This window comes from Coregonus clupeaformis, unplaced genomic scaffold (genome assembly GCF_020615455.1).
Source record: "Coregonus clupeaformis isolate EN_2021a unplaced genomic scaffold, ASM2061545v1 scaf0954, whole genome shotgun sequence".
In the NCBI taxonomy this organism is placed as follows: domain Eukaryota; kingdom Metazoa; phylum Chordata; class Actinopteri; order Salmoniformes; family Salmonidae; genus Coregonus; species Coregonus clupeaformis.
Genome location: NW_025534408.1, coordinates 90346 through 104618, shown reverse-complemented (window position 1 = coordinate 104618; position 14273 = coordinate 90346). Strand labels below are relative to the sequence as shown.

At 42.1% G+C, this 14273-nt stretch overlaps 1 protein-coding gene across 1 annotated transcript in view; it reads left to right on the top strand.

Annotated features, from left to right (window-relative positions):
• Positions 1-14021, top strand: part of LOC121570035 (ribosome biogenesis protein BMS1 homolog) — a 34966-nt gene extending 20945 nt beyond the window's left edge. Inside the window, 5 exon segments of the mRNA XM_045217178.1 lie at positions 2651-2773; positions 6755-6902; positions 10914-11089; positions 12739-12900; positions 13584-14021. Coding sequence (XP_045073113.1) covers positions 2651-2773; positions 6755-6902; positions 10914-11089; positions 12739-12900; positions 13584-13811 — 837 coding nt within the window. The 3' untranslated portion in view covers positions 13812-14021.
• Positions 14022-14273: the final 252 nt, after the last annotated feature.

The following is a 14273-nucleotide window of genomic DNA, read 5'->3' as shown; positions in this document are numbered from 1 at the left end:
TGGTCAGAGACCTGTCAGTGTGGGACCAGGACAACAACCTCTCCCTCAACGTCAGGAAGACCAAGGAGCTGATTGTGGACTTCAGGAAGGAGGGGTGGGTGTACATCCACATCGACGGGGCCGCAGTACAGCGGGTCAAGAGCTTTAAGTTCCTTGGTGTCCACATCACTGAGGACTTAACTTGGTCCTCTCACACCGGCACAATCGTGAAGAAGGCAGTGCCGCTTCTCCCTCAGGAGGCTGAAATGATTTGGCATAGCCCCTCAGATCCTTAGGAACTTTTACAGCTGCTCCATGGAGAGCATCCTGACTGGTTGTAACACCGTCTGGTATGGCAACTGCACCGCCCTTGACAGGAAGGTCCTACAGAGGGTGGTGCGGAAGGCACAGCGCATCACTGGGGGCGAGCTCCCAACCATCCAGGACATGCATGCCTGGCAGTGTCTGAGAAAGGCCCGAAGAAGTGCCATAGACTCCAGTCACCCGAGACATGGACTGTTCTCCGTGCTCCTGTCCGGCAGACTGTACCGGTGAATCAAGGCTCAGACCAACAGACTCCTAAACAGCTTCTATATCGTGGCCATAAGACTGTTAAATGGCAAACAACTACTGCTTTATTATTACCACTACGCTGCTGTTCATTGATTGCCATTACCTTTTTAGTATCTATCTATTTTATCCTGCTACCGGTCACTATTACTCTTGTTTACATGTATATATTGCCACTAGTATATTACCATATGTATTTATATATTCCTGCTACCAGTCACTTTTCAGCCCTGTTTACATGTACAGTGCCTTGAGAAAGAATTCACACCCCTTTACTTTTTCGACATTTTGTTGTTATAGCCTGATTCAATTGAGATTGTTGTTGATCTACACACAATATCCCATAATGTCAAAGTGGAATTTTTGTAGAACATTTTTGAAATTAATAAAAACAATCTAAGCTGAAATGTCTTGAGTCAATAAGTATTCAACCCCTTTGTTATGACAAGCCTAAATAAGTTCAGGAGTAAAAACGTGCTTAACAAATCTCATAAGTCGCATGGACTCATTCTGTGTTCAATAATAATGGTTAACATGATTTTTGAATGACTACCCAATCTCTGTACCCCCACACATACAATTATCTGTAAGGTAGTGAATTTCAAGCACAGATTGAACCACAAAGAACAGGGAGGTTTTTCAATGCCTCGCAAAGAAGGATGGTGATTGGTAGATGTGTAAAAAGCGGATGCTAAATATCCCTTTGAGCAGGGTGAACTTATGAATTATACTTTGGATGGCGTATCAATACACCCAGTCACTACAAAGATACAGGTGTCCTTTCTAACTCAGTTGCAGGAGAGGAAGGAAACTGTTCAGGGATTTCATGAGCCCAATGGGGATTTTAAAAACAGTTAGAGTTTAATGGCTGTGATATGAGAACTGAGGCTGGATCAACATCATTGTAGTTACTTCACATTACTAACCTAAATGACAGAGTGAAAATAAAGGAAGCCTGTACAGAATCTAAAAAAATCCAAAACATGCCTATTTGCAACTAGGCAGAAAATGTGGCAAAGCCATTAACTTTTTGTCCTAAATAAAACATCACTGAGTACCACTCTTCATATTTTCAAGCATGGTGGTGGCTGCATCATGCTATGGGTATGCTTGTCATCGTTAAGGACTGGGGAGTTTTTCCGGATAAAAAAAGAAACTGAATGGAGCCTACAAGAACACCTTTGTTCAGTCTGTTTTCCACCAGACACTGGGCGACGAATTCACCTTTCAGCAGGACAATAACCTAAAACAAGGTCAAATCTATACTGGAGTTGCTTACCATGAAGACAGTGAATGTTCCTGAGTGGCCGAGTTACATATTTGACTTAAATCTACTTAAATCTATTGCAAGACCTGAAAATGGTTTTCTAGCAATGATCAACAACCAATTTGAACGCAATTTGAACAATTATGAAAATAATAATGGGCAAATGTTGCACAATCCATGTGTGGAATGCTCTTAGAGACTTACCCCGAAAGACTCGCTGTTCTAATTACTGCCGAAGGTGCTAATACAAAGTATTGACTCGGGTGTGAATACTTAACTAAACGAGAGATTTCTGTATTGCATTTTCAATAGATTTGCAGACATTTCTAACAGCGTTTTCACTCATTATGGGGTATTGTGTGTAGATGGGTGAGAAAAAAGTTCGATTTAATCCATTTTGAATACAGGCTTTAACACAACAAAATGTGGGATAAGTCAAGGGGTATGAATACTTTCTGATGACACTGTCTCATTCTGAGACGCTGTGTGCTAATGCCTCAATTGGTTAGCTCCGCTGTCGGTAAATAAAAGGGTGGGCTGTAGGTTGATTCTGCTGTTACGATTGGATAGCGTGCAGCTGTGCTGTAGGTTAATTCTGTGGCTATGTTCGGGTTGTGTGCAGCTGTGTTCCGAATCAATGATTACTTGGGTACTGCTAGCCGCAAATCTCAGTTTTGGAAGACTTTATGACCAAAGTTCTACCACTTACACCTTTTTAGTTAATTTTGCAACTAGTACAATTGTTTACGACTATCATACAACCATGCACCAGTACACAGTATGGGTAATTTCTAGTAGCATCTTTGTTTAAGTTGTCCGTTCTCTCTCTTGCAGACCAGTTTCCGCATTGCAGCTACAGGAGTTGTCCTTGACCTGGACAAATCTGTGACCATAGTCAAAAAGCTCAAGCTGATTGGCTACCCATACAAGATCTACAAGAACACATCCTTCATAAAGGTAGGATGCACCTCATAGTATTACTGACATACCAAAATTCAGCTACGATATATATATTTTTTTGTGGTAGACATTTGAGGCATTTGTTCATCTGTTGTAGAACAGGATAACAGAAATAGTCTGTAACACTTTATGGAAAAACTGTGTAATGCTTTATGGACCAACTGTGTGTAAGTAATGCTTTGTGAATGTATTCATATGTAATTAAGGGTTCACAGCAAAGCTGTGTAACCTATTGTTATTCGCTGAATTCTTTTTTTCTTTTTTCTTTGACATGGTCAAATAACTCAAGCATAGATTGGTAACTTACTTTCTAATTTGGCACACAGAAACTAGAGGCCATGAGTAACTTGGTCAAAAATAATGCAATTGATTGGCCTATAGGGTGCGCTGTTGTCAGCACTCATTTAAACCCTCATATCCGCCACCATGTTTGACCTAGAGACTTGAAACGGTTGTTGTCTTTCCTCATGTAGGTGTCTATCCTCATGTTGAACAAATTTGCCTCAAGGACCCATAAGGTCCGTCGGGATAGATTTCCCTCCATCTTGGGCATTTTGGAAAAACGTATTTTCATGAAGCAAAAGTCAAAATAACACCAAAGTATGTATGTATGCATGTATGTAGGCCAATGGTACATCTCTTAACTTAATTTGAGAAAAGATAAGGGATTGGTTTAGAGATGGGTTATTGATAAATCAGGAAATCAGAGTTTAAATCCTTTGTAAATCCACTCCACAGTGGCCTATCAACTTTAAACCTTTTAGGGTCATCAGTCATTACCATGATGAACTTTGTTAAGTTTGTAATTGATATCTTCAAAAATAAGGAAACTATTAACAATTGACTAACTATGTAACGTTAAATGCTTAAAATAACCATAAAAAATGTTCATTGACTAAGTCATTCACTCCAAATGTGGTCTTTGGACTCATCACAATAGTCCCTAAAGAATGAGAAAATAACGTTGATGCATTCAAAGATGGCCACACTATACCAGTAGATGCATATTAGCACTAATATGCTAAAAAAAAACTTTAAAAAAATATTATCATGAACCAGATTTTACGTGTCCATTTCAAACCACTGTAAATCCACTCCACAGTGGCTATCACCTTGAAACTTGTAATCGCTATCATGGACGTCCCTAAGATGAAACGAACTGTATTTGGTATTGATATCTAAAAAAAACAAGGAAACCATTAACAACTCATTATTTGCATATGTAATGCTAATACTCAATCCTCTACAATCATCTCCTCATGAACCATACATCAGATTCACTCCAGATGTTTTATTTCGACTCATTACATCACTCTTCAATGGTTGTGAGAAAATTGTTGCTGCATTCATATGGCTGCACTGTACCGATATATGCACTTTAGCACATTCTAATGCTAAAAATCCTTAAGTCAGACTGACTCCAGATTTGGTATATAGATGGGTTGGTTGTTAAGCAACAAAACCGACATGCGCAGCTATGGGCCAAAACAGATGGGGTTGGCTTAGATTGTTGACATGTAAACTATATTTCTTCAATGTTTAGTCTCTTAAAAACATTGTTACAGTTGTTGGTTAGCTAGCTAGTGAATTTTAGCCATATTAGCATTGACATGAAATCAGTCAAAAGACCTCAAAACAAGACATGGTATCAAGAACAAGATTAAACTAGCTGAAACGAGTCACTTATGATTCCCCACATGGCAGTTTGTTGGTAGCCATCTGGCCATCCAGAATCACAATAACTCACGGACTTCTACTCCATTGACCCGTGCTCATCGTTTTCGTGATGTCAGCTATCCCATCTATAGACTCAATGAATTAGCCTCTAATGAATTTGAGAATGATTAGTTGCTGTATTCAAAGTCAGCCCGCTACACCACTAATGGCCCATATCGCACTAGGGCTACAGTGCATTCGGGAAGTATTCAGACCCCTTGACTTTTTCCACATTTTGCTACGTTAGTCTTATCCTAAAATTGATTCCTCATGAATCTACACACAATACCCCATAATGTCAAAGCAAAAACAGGATTTTCTTTTTTTTTCACATTTACATAAGTATTCAGACCCTTTACTCAGTACTTTGTTGAAGCATCTTTGGCAGTGATTACAGCCTCAAGTCTTCTTGAGTATGACGCTACAAGCTTGACACACCCGTGTTTGGGGAGTTCCTCCCATTCTTCTCTGCAGATCCTCTCAAGCTCTGTCAGGTTGGATGGGGAGCGATGCTGCACAACTATTTTCAGGTCTCTCCAGAGATGTTTGATCGGGTTCAAGTCCGGGCTCTGGCTGGGCCACTCAAGGACATTCAGAGACTTGTCCCGAAGCCACTCCTGCATTGTCTTGGTTGTGTGCTTAGGGTCGTTGTCCTGTTGGAAGGTGAACCTTCGCCCGAGTCTGAGGTCCTGAGCGCTCTGGAGCAGGTTTTCATCGAGGATCTCTCTGTACTTTGCTCCGTTCATCTTTGCCTCACACCTTACTAGTCTCACAGTCCCTGCCGCTGAAAAACATCCCCACACCATGATGCTTCCACCACCATGCTTCACCGTAGGGATGGTGCCAGGTTTCCTCCAGACGTGACGCTTGGCATCCAGGCCAAAGAGTTCAATCTTGGTTTCATCAGACCAGAGAATCTTGTTTATCATGGTCTGAGAGTCCTTTAGGTGCCTTTTGGCAAACTCCAAGCGGGCTGTCATGTGTCTTTTTACTGAGGAGTGGCTTCCGTCTGGCCACTCTACCATAAAGGCCTAATTGGTGGAGTGCTGCAAAGATTGTTGTCCTCCTGGAAGGTCTTCCCATCTCCACAGAGGAACTCTAGACCTCTGTCAGAGTGACCATTGGGTTCTTGGTCACCTCGCTGACCAAGGCCCTTCTCCCTCGATTGCTCAGTTTGTCCGGGCGGCCAGCTCTAGGAAGAGTCTTGGTGGTTCCAAACTTTCTTCCATTTAAGAATGATGGAGGCCACTGTGGTCTTGGGGACCTTCAATGCTGCAGAAATGTTTTGGTACCCTTCCCCAGATCTGTGTCTCGACACAATCCTGTCTCTGAGCTCTACGGACAATTCCTTCGACCTAATGGCTTGGTTTTTGCTCTGACATTCACTGTCAGCTGTGGGACCTTATATAGACAAGTGTGTGCCTTTCCAAATCATGTCCAATCAATTGAATTTACCACAGGTGGACTCCAAGTTGTAGAAACATCTCAAGGATGATAAATCAAAACAGGATGCACCTGAGCTCAATTTCAAGTCTCATAGCAAATACTTATGTAAATAAGGTCTAAAAACCTGTTTTCACTTTGTCATTATGGGGTGTTGTGTGTAGATTGCTGAGGATTTTTTTTTATTTAATCCATTTTAGAATAAGACTAACGTAACAAAATGTGGAAAAAGTCAAGGTCTGAATAGTTTCTGAAGGCACTGTATAAGAACTGAACCGATGAACATGGTGCCATGAAATTTGGTATGTGAACCTTATGTATATGTCCTTATAAGTTGTGTGAATATAAAGTTACTGCAACCTTAGATGGCTGCACTAGATCAGTTGGTCGAACTATAGATGTCATTGGCACTAGTGGCACCATAGGATACTAGAGCATTAACTATTGATCAAGTGGATTTTGTTTCATGCAAATTAATGTTAGATTTAAATTATACAGACAAACAATGTGAAATATCGTGATTAGTATATCTGTACGATCACATATAGTTGCCCTATTATGTGGTCTGAATGTAGTGAAAAGTGGATATTTTATCCGGGGAAAACCGGAAGTCCTGCCGCTTGCACAGTCAGTGTATTACAGCATACATACGTATTACAGTATTTTGGAACACTAATGTGGCGTGTACCAACTGAGATTTAAATCATTTACACAAACAGATCCTAGATCAGCCCTAATACTCTGAAAGTATGATTGAGACTCGGGTCCCCAAAAAACATGTAAGAAAAGTTGAGCTTTACACCTCTGTTTTGTTCCCAGGGGATGTTCAACACCGTGCTGGAGGTTGCGAAATTCGAGGGGGCTTCCATCCGAACAGTCAGCGGGGTCAGAGGTCAAATTAAGAAGGCCCTGTCGACGCCGGCGGGAGCCTACAGAGCCACGTTCGAAGACAGGCTGCTGATGAGTGGTGAGGAACTGGCGCAGTGTAGAGCATTTCATAGTCCCAAAAACAACCCATAGCCCCCTTACCCTACCCTCTATGCGCTTGTGGAGATCTGAAGGATTGGATAGGTGAAAGTAATATGGTGAAAATTCCAGGAGAAGTAGGATTTATACAATTTGACTAATTATTGTATTGCCTGCAGCAGGCTGCTCCTACTGTTTTGGTTGCACATTTCATGGAAGCTTCATGGACGTTTCAGTAATTTGCAAGGAATACTGCCTTCACATCCCTAGCTAGTACATTCACTTCTGGGTGTGTATGTACACATTGTGCTCCTGTCACATGTTCATTACTCGTGTGTGTCCTTGTGTATAGATATTTAATTGTGTGTGTGTTTTGTAGATATTGCTTACCTGTGCTCCTGGTATATGTTATTTAGGGCTGTCCCCGACTAAAAAAAAATAAATCTTGGTCGACCGAAAGTCGTCTGTTCTTTCAACCAATCGATTGGTTGAAATTTTAAAACGTATATTTTTCCATATAGACACACCCTAATGTGTTTTAATAAAATCAACTATTATATGCATTGAGCTTGTCTGATGCTTTAAGCTCACTGTTTGTTGAACTAAGACACGACTCGAGGGAGCCAGAGATGAAGAAAAAAAACGTAGCCTGTCCCGACCATCCTCCTCCCGCTCCTACTGGCTTTCGCAGATTCTGCCGTTACTCTCCTGAAGTTGCCGGTAATAGGCTACTCGAGAAGTCTGCAAACTTTCTCATGTGGAGTGGCAATTTATCTGACCATTTCTACTGATCTGCGTGCCAGTTATGGTTTTCATATGTACATTTCCGTGGAACAGTTTCATTTATAATAATGTCTTTGTATCCCAAAATCATTGTCATGTGGTTTATCAAAATTATATCTAAATGAAAATGATACAAACCTAAAAAGTAACTTCTGCCATTGCCAATTATGTAAAAATAGCCTATAAAGCCAACAAATAATAACATTGCAGCCTGCAGGTAGAAAATATCCTGATTTTAAAAATAAATATCCTATAAATCACATTGGCTATGCATGGCCTATCTGCAACGAACTTGAAACATTGTATCAACTATTAACTTGGGCCCAGTCTGAAGCGCCTTGCAATATTGTATAAAATATTCTGGGCGCCGAGGCAGTGTCTAGACTTGACAGTTCATACAGCTTTAGTATTCTGATCATAGCGTTCTGTTCATGGAATTCTGAACGCGTCATGTGTCTACGCCTACATTTTAAACGTGGCCACAGTCTGTCCGGATTCCCTATTCCCGCACTATATTCAAATGCCAGTATGCATTCTACAAACGGCGGAATAGGCAAAATATGATAACACAACAACTGATGGCAGTAGATAACTACTGTAGCTAACTAGACAGCTAACCTCTGTAGCAAGCAAGCAACGCTAAAGGGATTGCAAACGCTTTAGCATAACTCTAGCCAAACAAAAAAAACATAATTCTAAATATTAGGCCAGTAAACACGTTCCTCACATGCTAGGAACATATTTCCTCCAACGTTATAATGAAAAGGTGCCTCGTTCCTAAAACAGTATTTTAGTATTGTTGAGACTGTTGGGAGGAGTGCTGATGACTTCGTCCACTGTATGCGCTTTTGGTAGCCTGATTGCGTCCAGAGTGAGGAGAAATCCACACACAATGCAGCCTGACCACCTTCTGAAGTGGTCAGCCAGATCTGAATACAATCAGACCACAAAGCGACTTTTGTGCGTCTAGACCAGTCTTTTAAATGCAGTCTTTGTATTCTGATAGCAGAAGTCGCATATAAGTGTCAAGTGTAGACACGACCAGAGTTTCCTGCGCCTGTGAGCTCTGCACAGGAATTGTCATTCTCAATGGATGTAAAAACAGACTTTGTTTGCTTGCTGTTTGAGGTGAAAACATTACTTTGAGAAGCTCCACAGCTCATTAGTGGTGGTGCATTAAGCCAATCAGAAATACTATCAGATCCCCAAATGGGCACATTTATATGCCTACATTTGCGAGCCGGCCAGGTAGCCAATACGCCTACTTCTATGCTTAATCAGGTGCGCGTCCTTACTCAACATTGACAGGCGCACTCCAAACAAAAGACAATGACTAAATTGACAACTCGTAAATGGAATGAAATAAATCAAAACTTGTTTCTCACAGGTGTTGCATAGGTTGTGGGCTCTGCAAACAACGTGTCCACTCCGACAATGATTAGTCTCGCACTCCGCAATGGATTAATTCACTGAGATGGGTGTGAATAAGACAGGTGTCTCGTGTGCCATAACTATATATATATATATATATATATATATATATATATATATATATACAGGTAAAAGTCAGTAAATTAGAATATTTTGAAAAACTTGATTTATTTCAGTAATTGCATTCAAAAGGTGTAACTTGTACATTATATTTATTCATTGCACACAGACTGATGCATTCAAATGTTTATTTCATTTAATTTTGATGATTTGAAGTGGCAACAAATGAAAATCCAAAATTCCGTGTGTCACAAAATTAGAATATTACTTAAGGCTAATACAAAAAAGGGATTTTTAGAAATGTTGGCCAACTGAAAAGTATGAAAATGAAAAATATGAGCATGTACAATACTCAATACTTGGTTGGAGCTCCTTTTGCCTCAATTACTGCATTAATGCGGCGTGGCATGGAGTCGATGAGTTTCTGGCACTGCTCAGGTGTTATGAGAGCCCAGGTTGCTCTGATAGTGGCCTTCAACTCTTCTGCGTTGTTGGGTCTGGCATTCTGCATCTTCCTTTTTCACAATACCCCACAGATTTTCTATGGGGCTAAGGTCAGGGGAGTTGGCTGGCCAATTTAGAACAGAAATACCATGGTCCGTAAACCAGGCACGGGTAGATTTTGCGCTGTGTGCAGGCGCCAAGTCCTGTTGGAACCTGAAATCTCCATCTCCATAGAGCAGGTCAGCAGCAGGAAGCATGAAGTGCTCTAAAACTTGCTGGTAGACGGCTGCGTTGACCCTGGATCTCAGGAAACAGAGTGGACCGACACCAGCAGATGACATGGCACCCCAAACCATCACTGATGGTGGAAACTTTACACTAGACTTCAGGCAACGTGGATCCTGTGCCTCTCCTGTCTTCCTCCAGACTCTGGGACCTCGATTTCCAAAGGAAATGCAAAATTTGCTTTCGTCAGAAAACATGACTTTAGACCACTCAGCAGCAGTCCAGCTCTTTTTTCCCTTAGCCCAGGTGAGACGCTTTTCGCGCTGTTTCTTGGTCAACAGTGGCTTGACACGAGGTATGCGGCAGTTGAAACCCATGTCTTTCAAGCGTCTCTTGGTGGTGGATCTTGAAGCCCTGACTCCAGCAGCTGTCCACTCCTTGTGAATCTCCCCACATTTTTGAATGGGTTTTTTTCACAATCTTGACTAGGGCGCGGTGATCCCTATAACGCTTGTACACTTTTTCTGACCACAGTTTTTCCTTCCCTTTGCCTCTCTATTAATGTGTTTGGACACAGAGCTCTGAGAACAGCCAGCCTCTTCTGCAATAACCTTTTGTGTCTTTCCCTCCCTTGTGCAATGTGTCGATGGTCGCCTTTTGGACAGCTGTCAAATCTGAAGTCTTCCCCATGTTTGTGTAGGCTTCAGAACTGGACTGAGAGACCATTTAAAGCCCTTTGCAGGTGTTTTGAGTTAATCAGCTGATTAGTTTGTGGCACCAGGTGTCTTCAAAATGTAACCCTTACACAATATTCTAATTTTGTGACACACGGAATTTTGGATTTTCATTTGTTGCCACTTCAAATCATCAAAATTAAATGAAATAAACATTTGAATGCATCAGTCTGTGTGCAATGAATAAATATAATGTACAAGTTACACCTTTTGAATGCAATTACTGAAATAAATCAAGTTTTTCAAAATATTCTAATTTACTGACTTTTACCTGTATATATATATATATATATATGCAAAAAAAAATGTTATTAATTACGTGTGTGTGTGTGTAGACATTGTGTTCCTGCGCTCCTGGTACCCGGTGTCAGTCCCTCAGCTCTACAACCCCGTGACCTCTCTGCTGATGCCAGCGGGCCAGAAGGACAGCTGGTCGGGCATGAGGACGGTGGGCCAGCTCAAACACGACCTGGGGATCCGCAACAAGCCCAACACAGACTCACTGTATAAGGTAAGGCCAGACCGACGAGGTGGCAGCCAGAATACATAGAGAAAAAAGGAATGTCCGCTCACTGTTCTGCTGCTCCCAAACATGACCCTAATTCTAAACCTAACCGTAACCCAGCAAGCAGTTGCATATCAACAGATAGTTTGACCATCTGTAAGATGATCTATAGGGGACTATCCAAATAAAGTGTGACCTGATATTTTGATGAAGCTCAATTGATTAAATATGGAGGCAGTTAGACTATCAACCGTTTATTAGTCCAACTCGGAAAAGCAACTCACAAATGTCAAACACGTTAACTCTGAATCATAGACATGAGACTTAAATTGGTTGCCTGTGTGTGTTTGCTCTTCAAGGGGCTGATGTTCATTTGATACACTGTCATACACACAGATTTGATCATATGAAGTAGTATTTTGAAATAACTGCAATGTTCACACACGGCATTTTATTAGTCATTTGAGGTATTTTGGGTGAATAACATAACTTAAGACATTTGGTAAGTAAAAATGGAGCATAGCAAAAAAGAACACCACACAAATTCATTTCTGGGTGCATTTCCTACTTCCTGCCAATAGGAGAAGCATCCAGCTGCAGATGGTCTGCGAATCTCGAAAGTCATGTGCGTGTGTCTCAGATGGTGTTTTTGCATCTCAGATGGCATGTGTGCAGTGCACTAACACCCTGGACCAGAGCTATAATATATCACTAGCTCTGGTCCAGGGCATTAATGCACTGCACACGTATCAGTTTGCACATTAGCTCTGGTCCAGGGCGTTAGTGCGCTGCGCGCATAATATCTGAGCCGCTACATATTGTAGTGGCCGACTTTGGGAAAGTGTTCAGGATTAATTTAGTTTTGTAATACTTTTTGGATACAATGTTAATATCCTACTTGTACATTTTCAGTGAAAAATCACTACAACTAGCTAGCGAGCTGACTACTTCCCTCGCCATAACGTTAAAGGATCTGTGGGTAAGCTGTGCTCAGCAGGTGGGGGCGAAGGACACTGTCCCGGTGTTGTGAAACACCTGCTTGCCATGCATGCTCTCCCCACTGAGTAGACTGTATCACGCGGTGACGTCCAGATGGTTACCAATATAAGTTATTTCTCATAAAAGCTGCTATCCTACTTGGAATAAAAAAACTTGGAGCAAAACATTTGGCTATGTTAGCTAACGCCAGCAGCACCGTGATACAGCTGCTCAGTGGGAAGCACCTATGGTTGGCAGGCACCTCGATACATCACCGGTGCACTGGTCATTCGCACAGGCTTGTCGTCGTTCTTCCCAAGGCATGTCACTGTGACATCCATGGTGACCAATATTACAAGTTATTTCTCGCTCGCCCATCAAAATAAACATACCTCTTTAACTAGCGTCCGGCATTTAATGTCTGTTTTATGTATGTGAAACCGAAGGCAACTTTCCACATTGCGTGGACAGTAAAATGTGTCTAAATGTAATTTCACCACCCGTGCTGTTGGTGGTGGTAACGCACTATCTTCTCTGGCACCATTTGACATCTGTCCTCCGCTCCAATGTCTCACAGCGTCTGTAGTCAGAGAAGTTATCTGCTGAAGCCAGTCTATTGGCCTGGTTGGATTCTGAACCTCTGACCTAACCCTTGACCCTTTCTCCCCCCTTGGCAGCCGGTGGTGCGAGCGCAGCGCCACTTCAACAAGCTGCACATCCCCAGGCAGCTGCAGAAGGCATTGCCCTTCAAGAGCAAGCCCAAACAGGACCAGCCCAAGGGCAAGACGCCCAAGGACCTCCAGAGGCCCGCTGTCATACGGGAGCCCCATGAGAGGAAGGTAAGGGTCTCCTTACGGAAAGGATAATGAAAAATCCCATTGGATTGCATTCTGTGATGATTGTCAGATTCTTATTATCTTGATTATCTAAATCAATGTGTAAAAGCTGGGCTGTAACAACCTACACACTGTTGCCTCCCCCATAATATATGGGGGCGCGCACACATCAATAACTGTATATATGATTGGACAAAGCCATTGATCACGTGACACCATTCATTCCTATGTGAAGACTCAATAGCACATTGAAGCCAAATGAAGTCGGTAAAATTGGCTTCTCATGGAGACATAACATGCTCAGTTTGAGCAACTCCAGGAAGTGACTTTGCAGGTTAGCTCAGTGCTGCCTCCTCTCATTGAGTAACTCAAGTTGAAGGACGACCAGGGTCCTGCAGGCTGCCATTAGCAAATAAATTATCCTTATAACTTCTGTGTGCGATTTTAAAATAAGTTTCAAGGACATACAACTGGTGTATTAGAAGCAATCATTGGTACCATGATTGTCTTAGTGTAAAAAAAAAAAAAAATTCTAAGATGGACCACGAAGATCGCAATTTTCTGCCAACAATGCCTGCAGTACTGCAATCAGCCTTGAATTTTTGTGGCTTCAATTACTTCCCCTGACACACACACACGAATGACACTGCATTTGAAATCTGATCATGTGCCCTCTTGTCCACCAGGTGGCGGCGCTGCTCAACGCACTAAGCACGGTGCACAACTACAAGAGCAAGAAAGCGCACACGGCGCAGCATGCCAAGCACAAGGACTTCCTGCGGCAGCGGGACAAGGCGGAGGAGGACAAGCTCAAGAGGCAGAAGGAGGCGAAGAAGAAGCTTTACCGTATGATGGGCCAGAAGGAGAAGAAGAGGCAGAGGTCCAGTCTGAAAGGGGCGCCGCAGGATGACTGATTTTACGTCAATATGACTCTCTTAAAGGCCAGTGTAATAACTTTAAGGCCTACCAATGGAATGGAATAATCCCCTGTTTAAGCAAAATCTGTTGGTCTGCAGTGGAGTAGGGTGAAATTGCCCCTAGACACTAATCTTGGGTCAGTTTAGCATTTTCCCCACTAATGGTTAAAGGGGTACTTCGGGATTTTGGCAATGAAGCCCTTTGTCTACTTCCCCAGAGTCAGATGAACTCATTCATGGATATCATTTTTATGTCTCTGCATCCAGTATGAAGGAAGGATTGGGGGAGGGGAAGCTGATCCTAGATCTGTACCTAGGGGAATCTTCACCCAGAGCGTCTGCAGTATTGGGGTAGGAGACAGTGTAAATGCAAGGAATGGATGAACATCCTTGAGCTTCTGTAGCCTGGTTGTGTAATGTGGTTTTGCATCCCCAGTTATTGACACCTCATTTTGATTG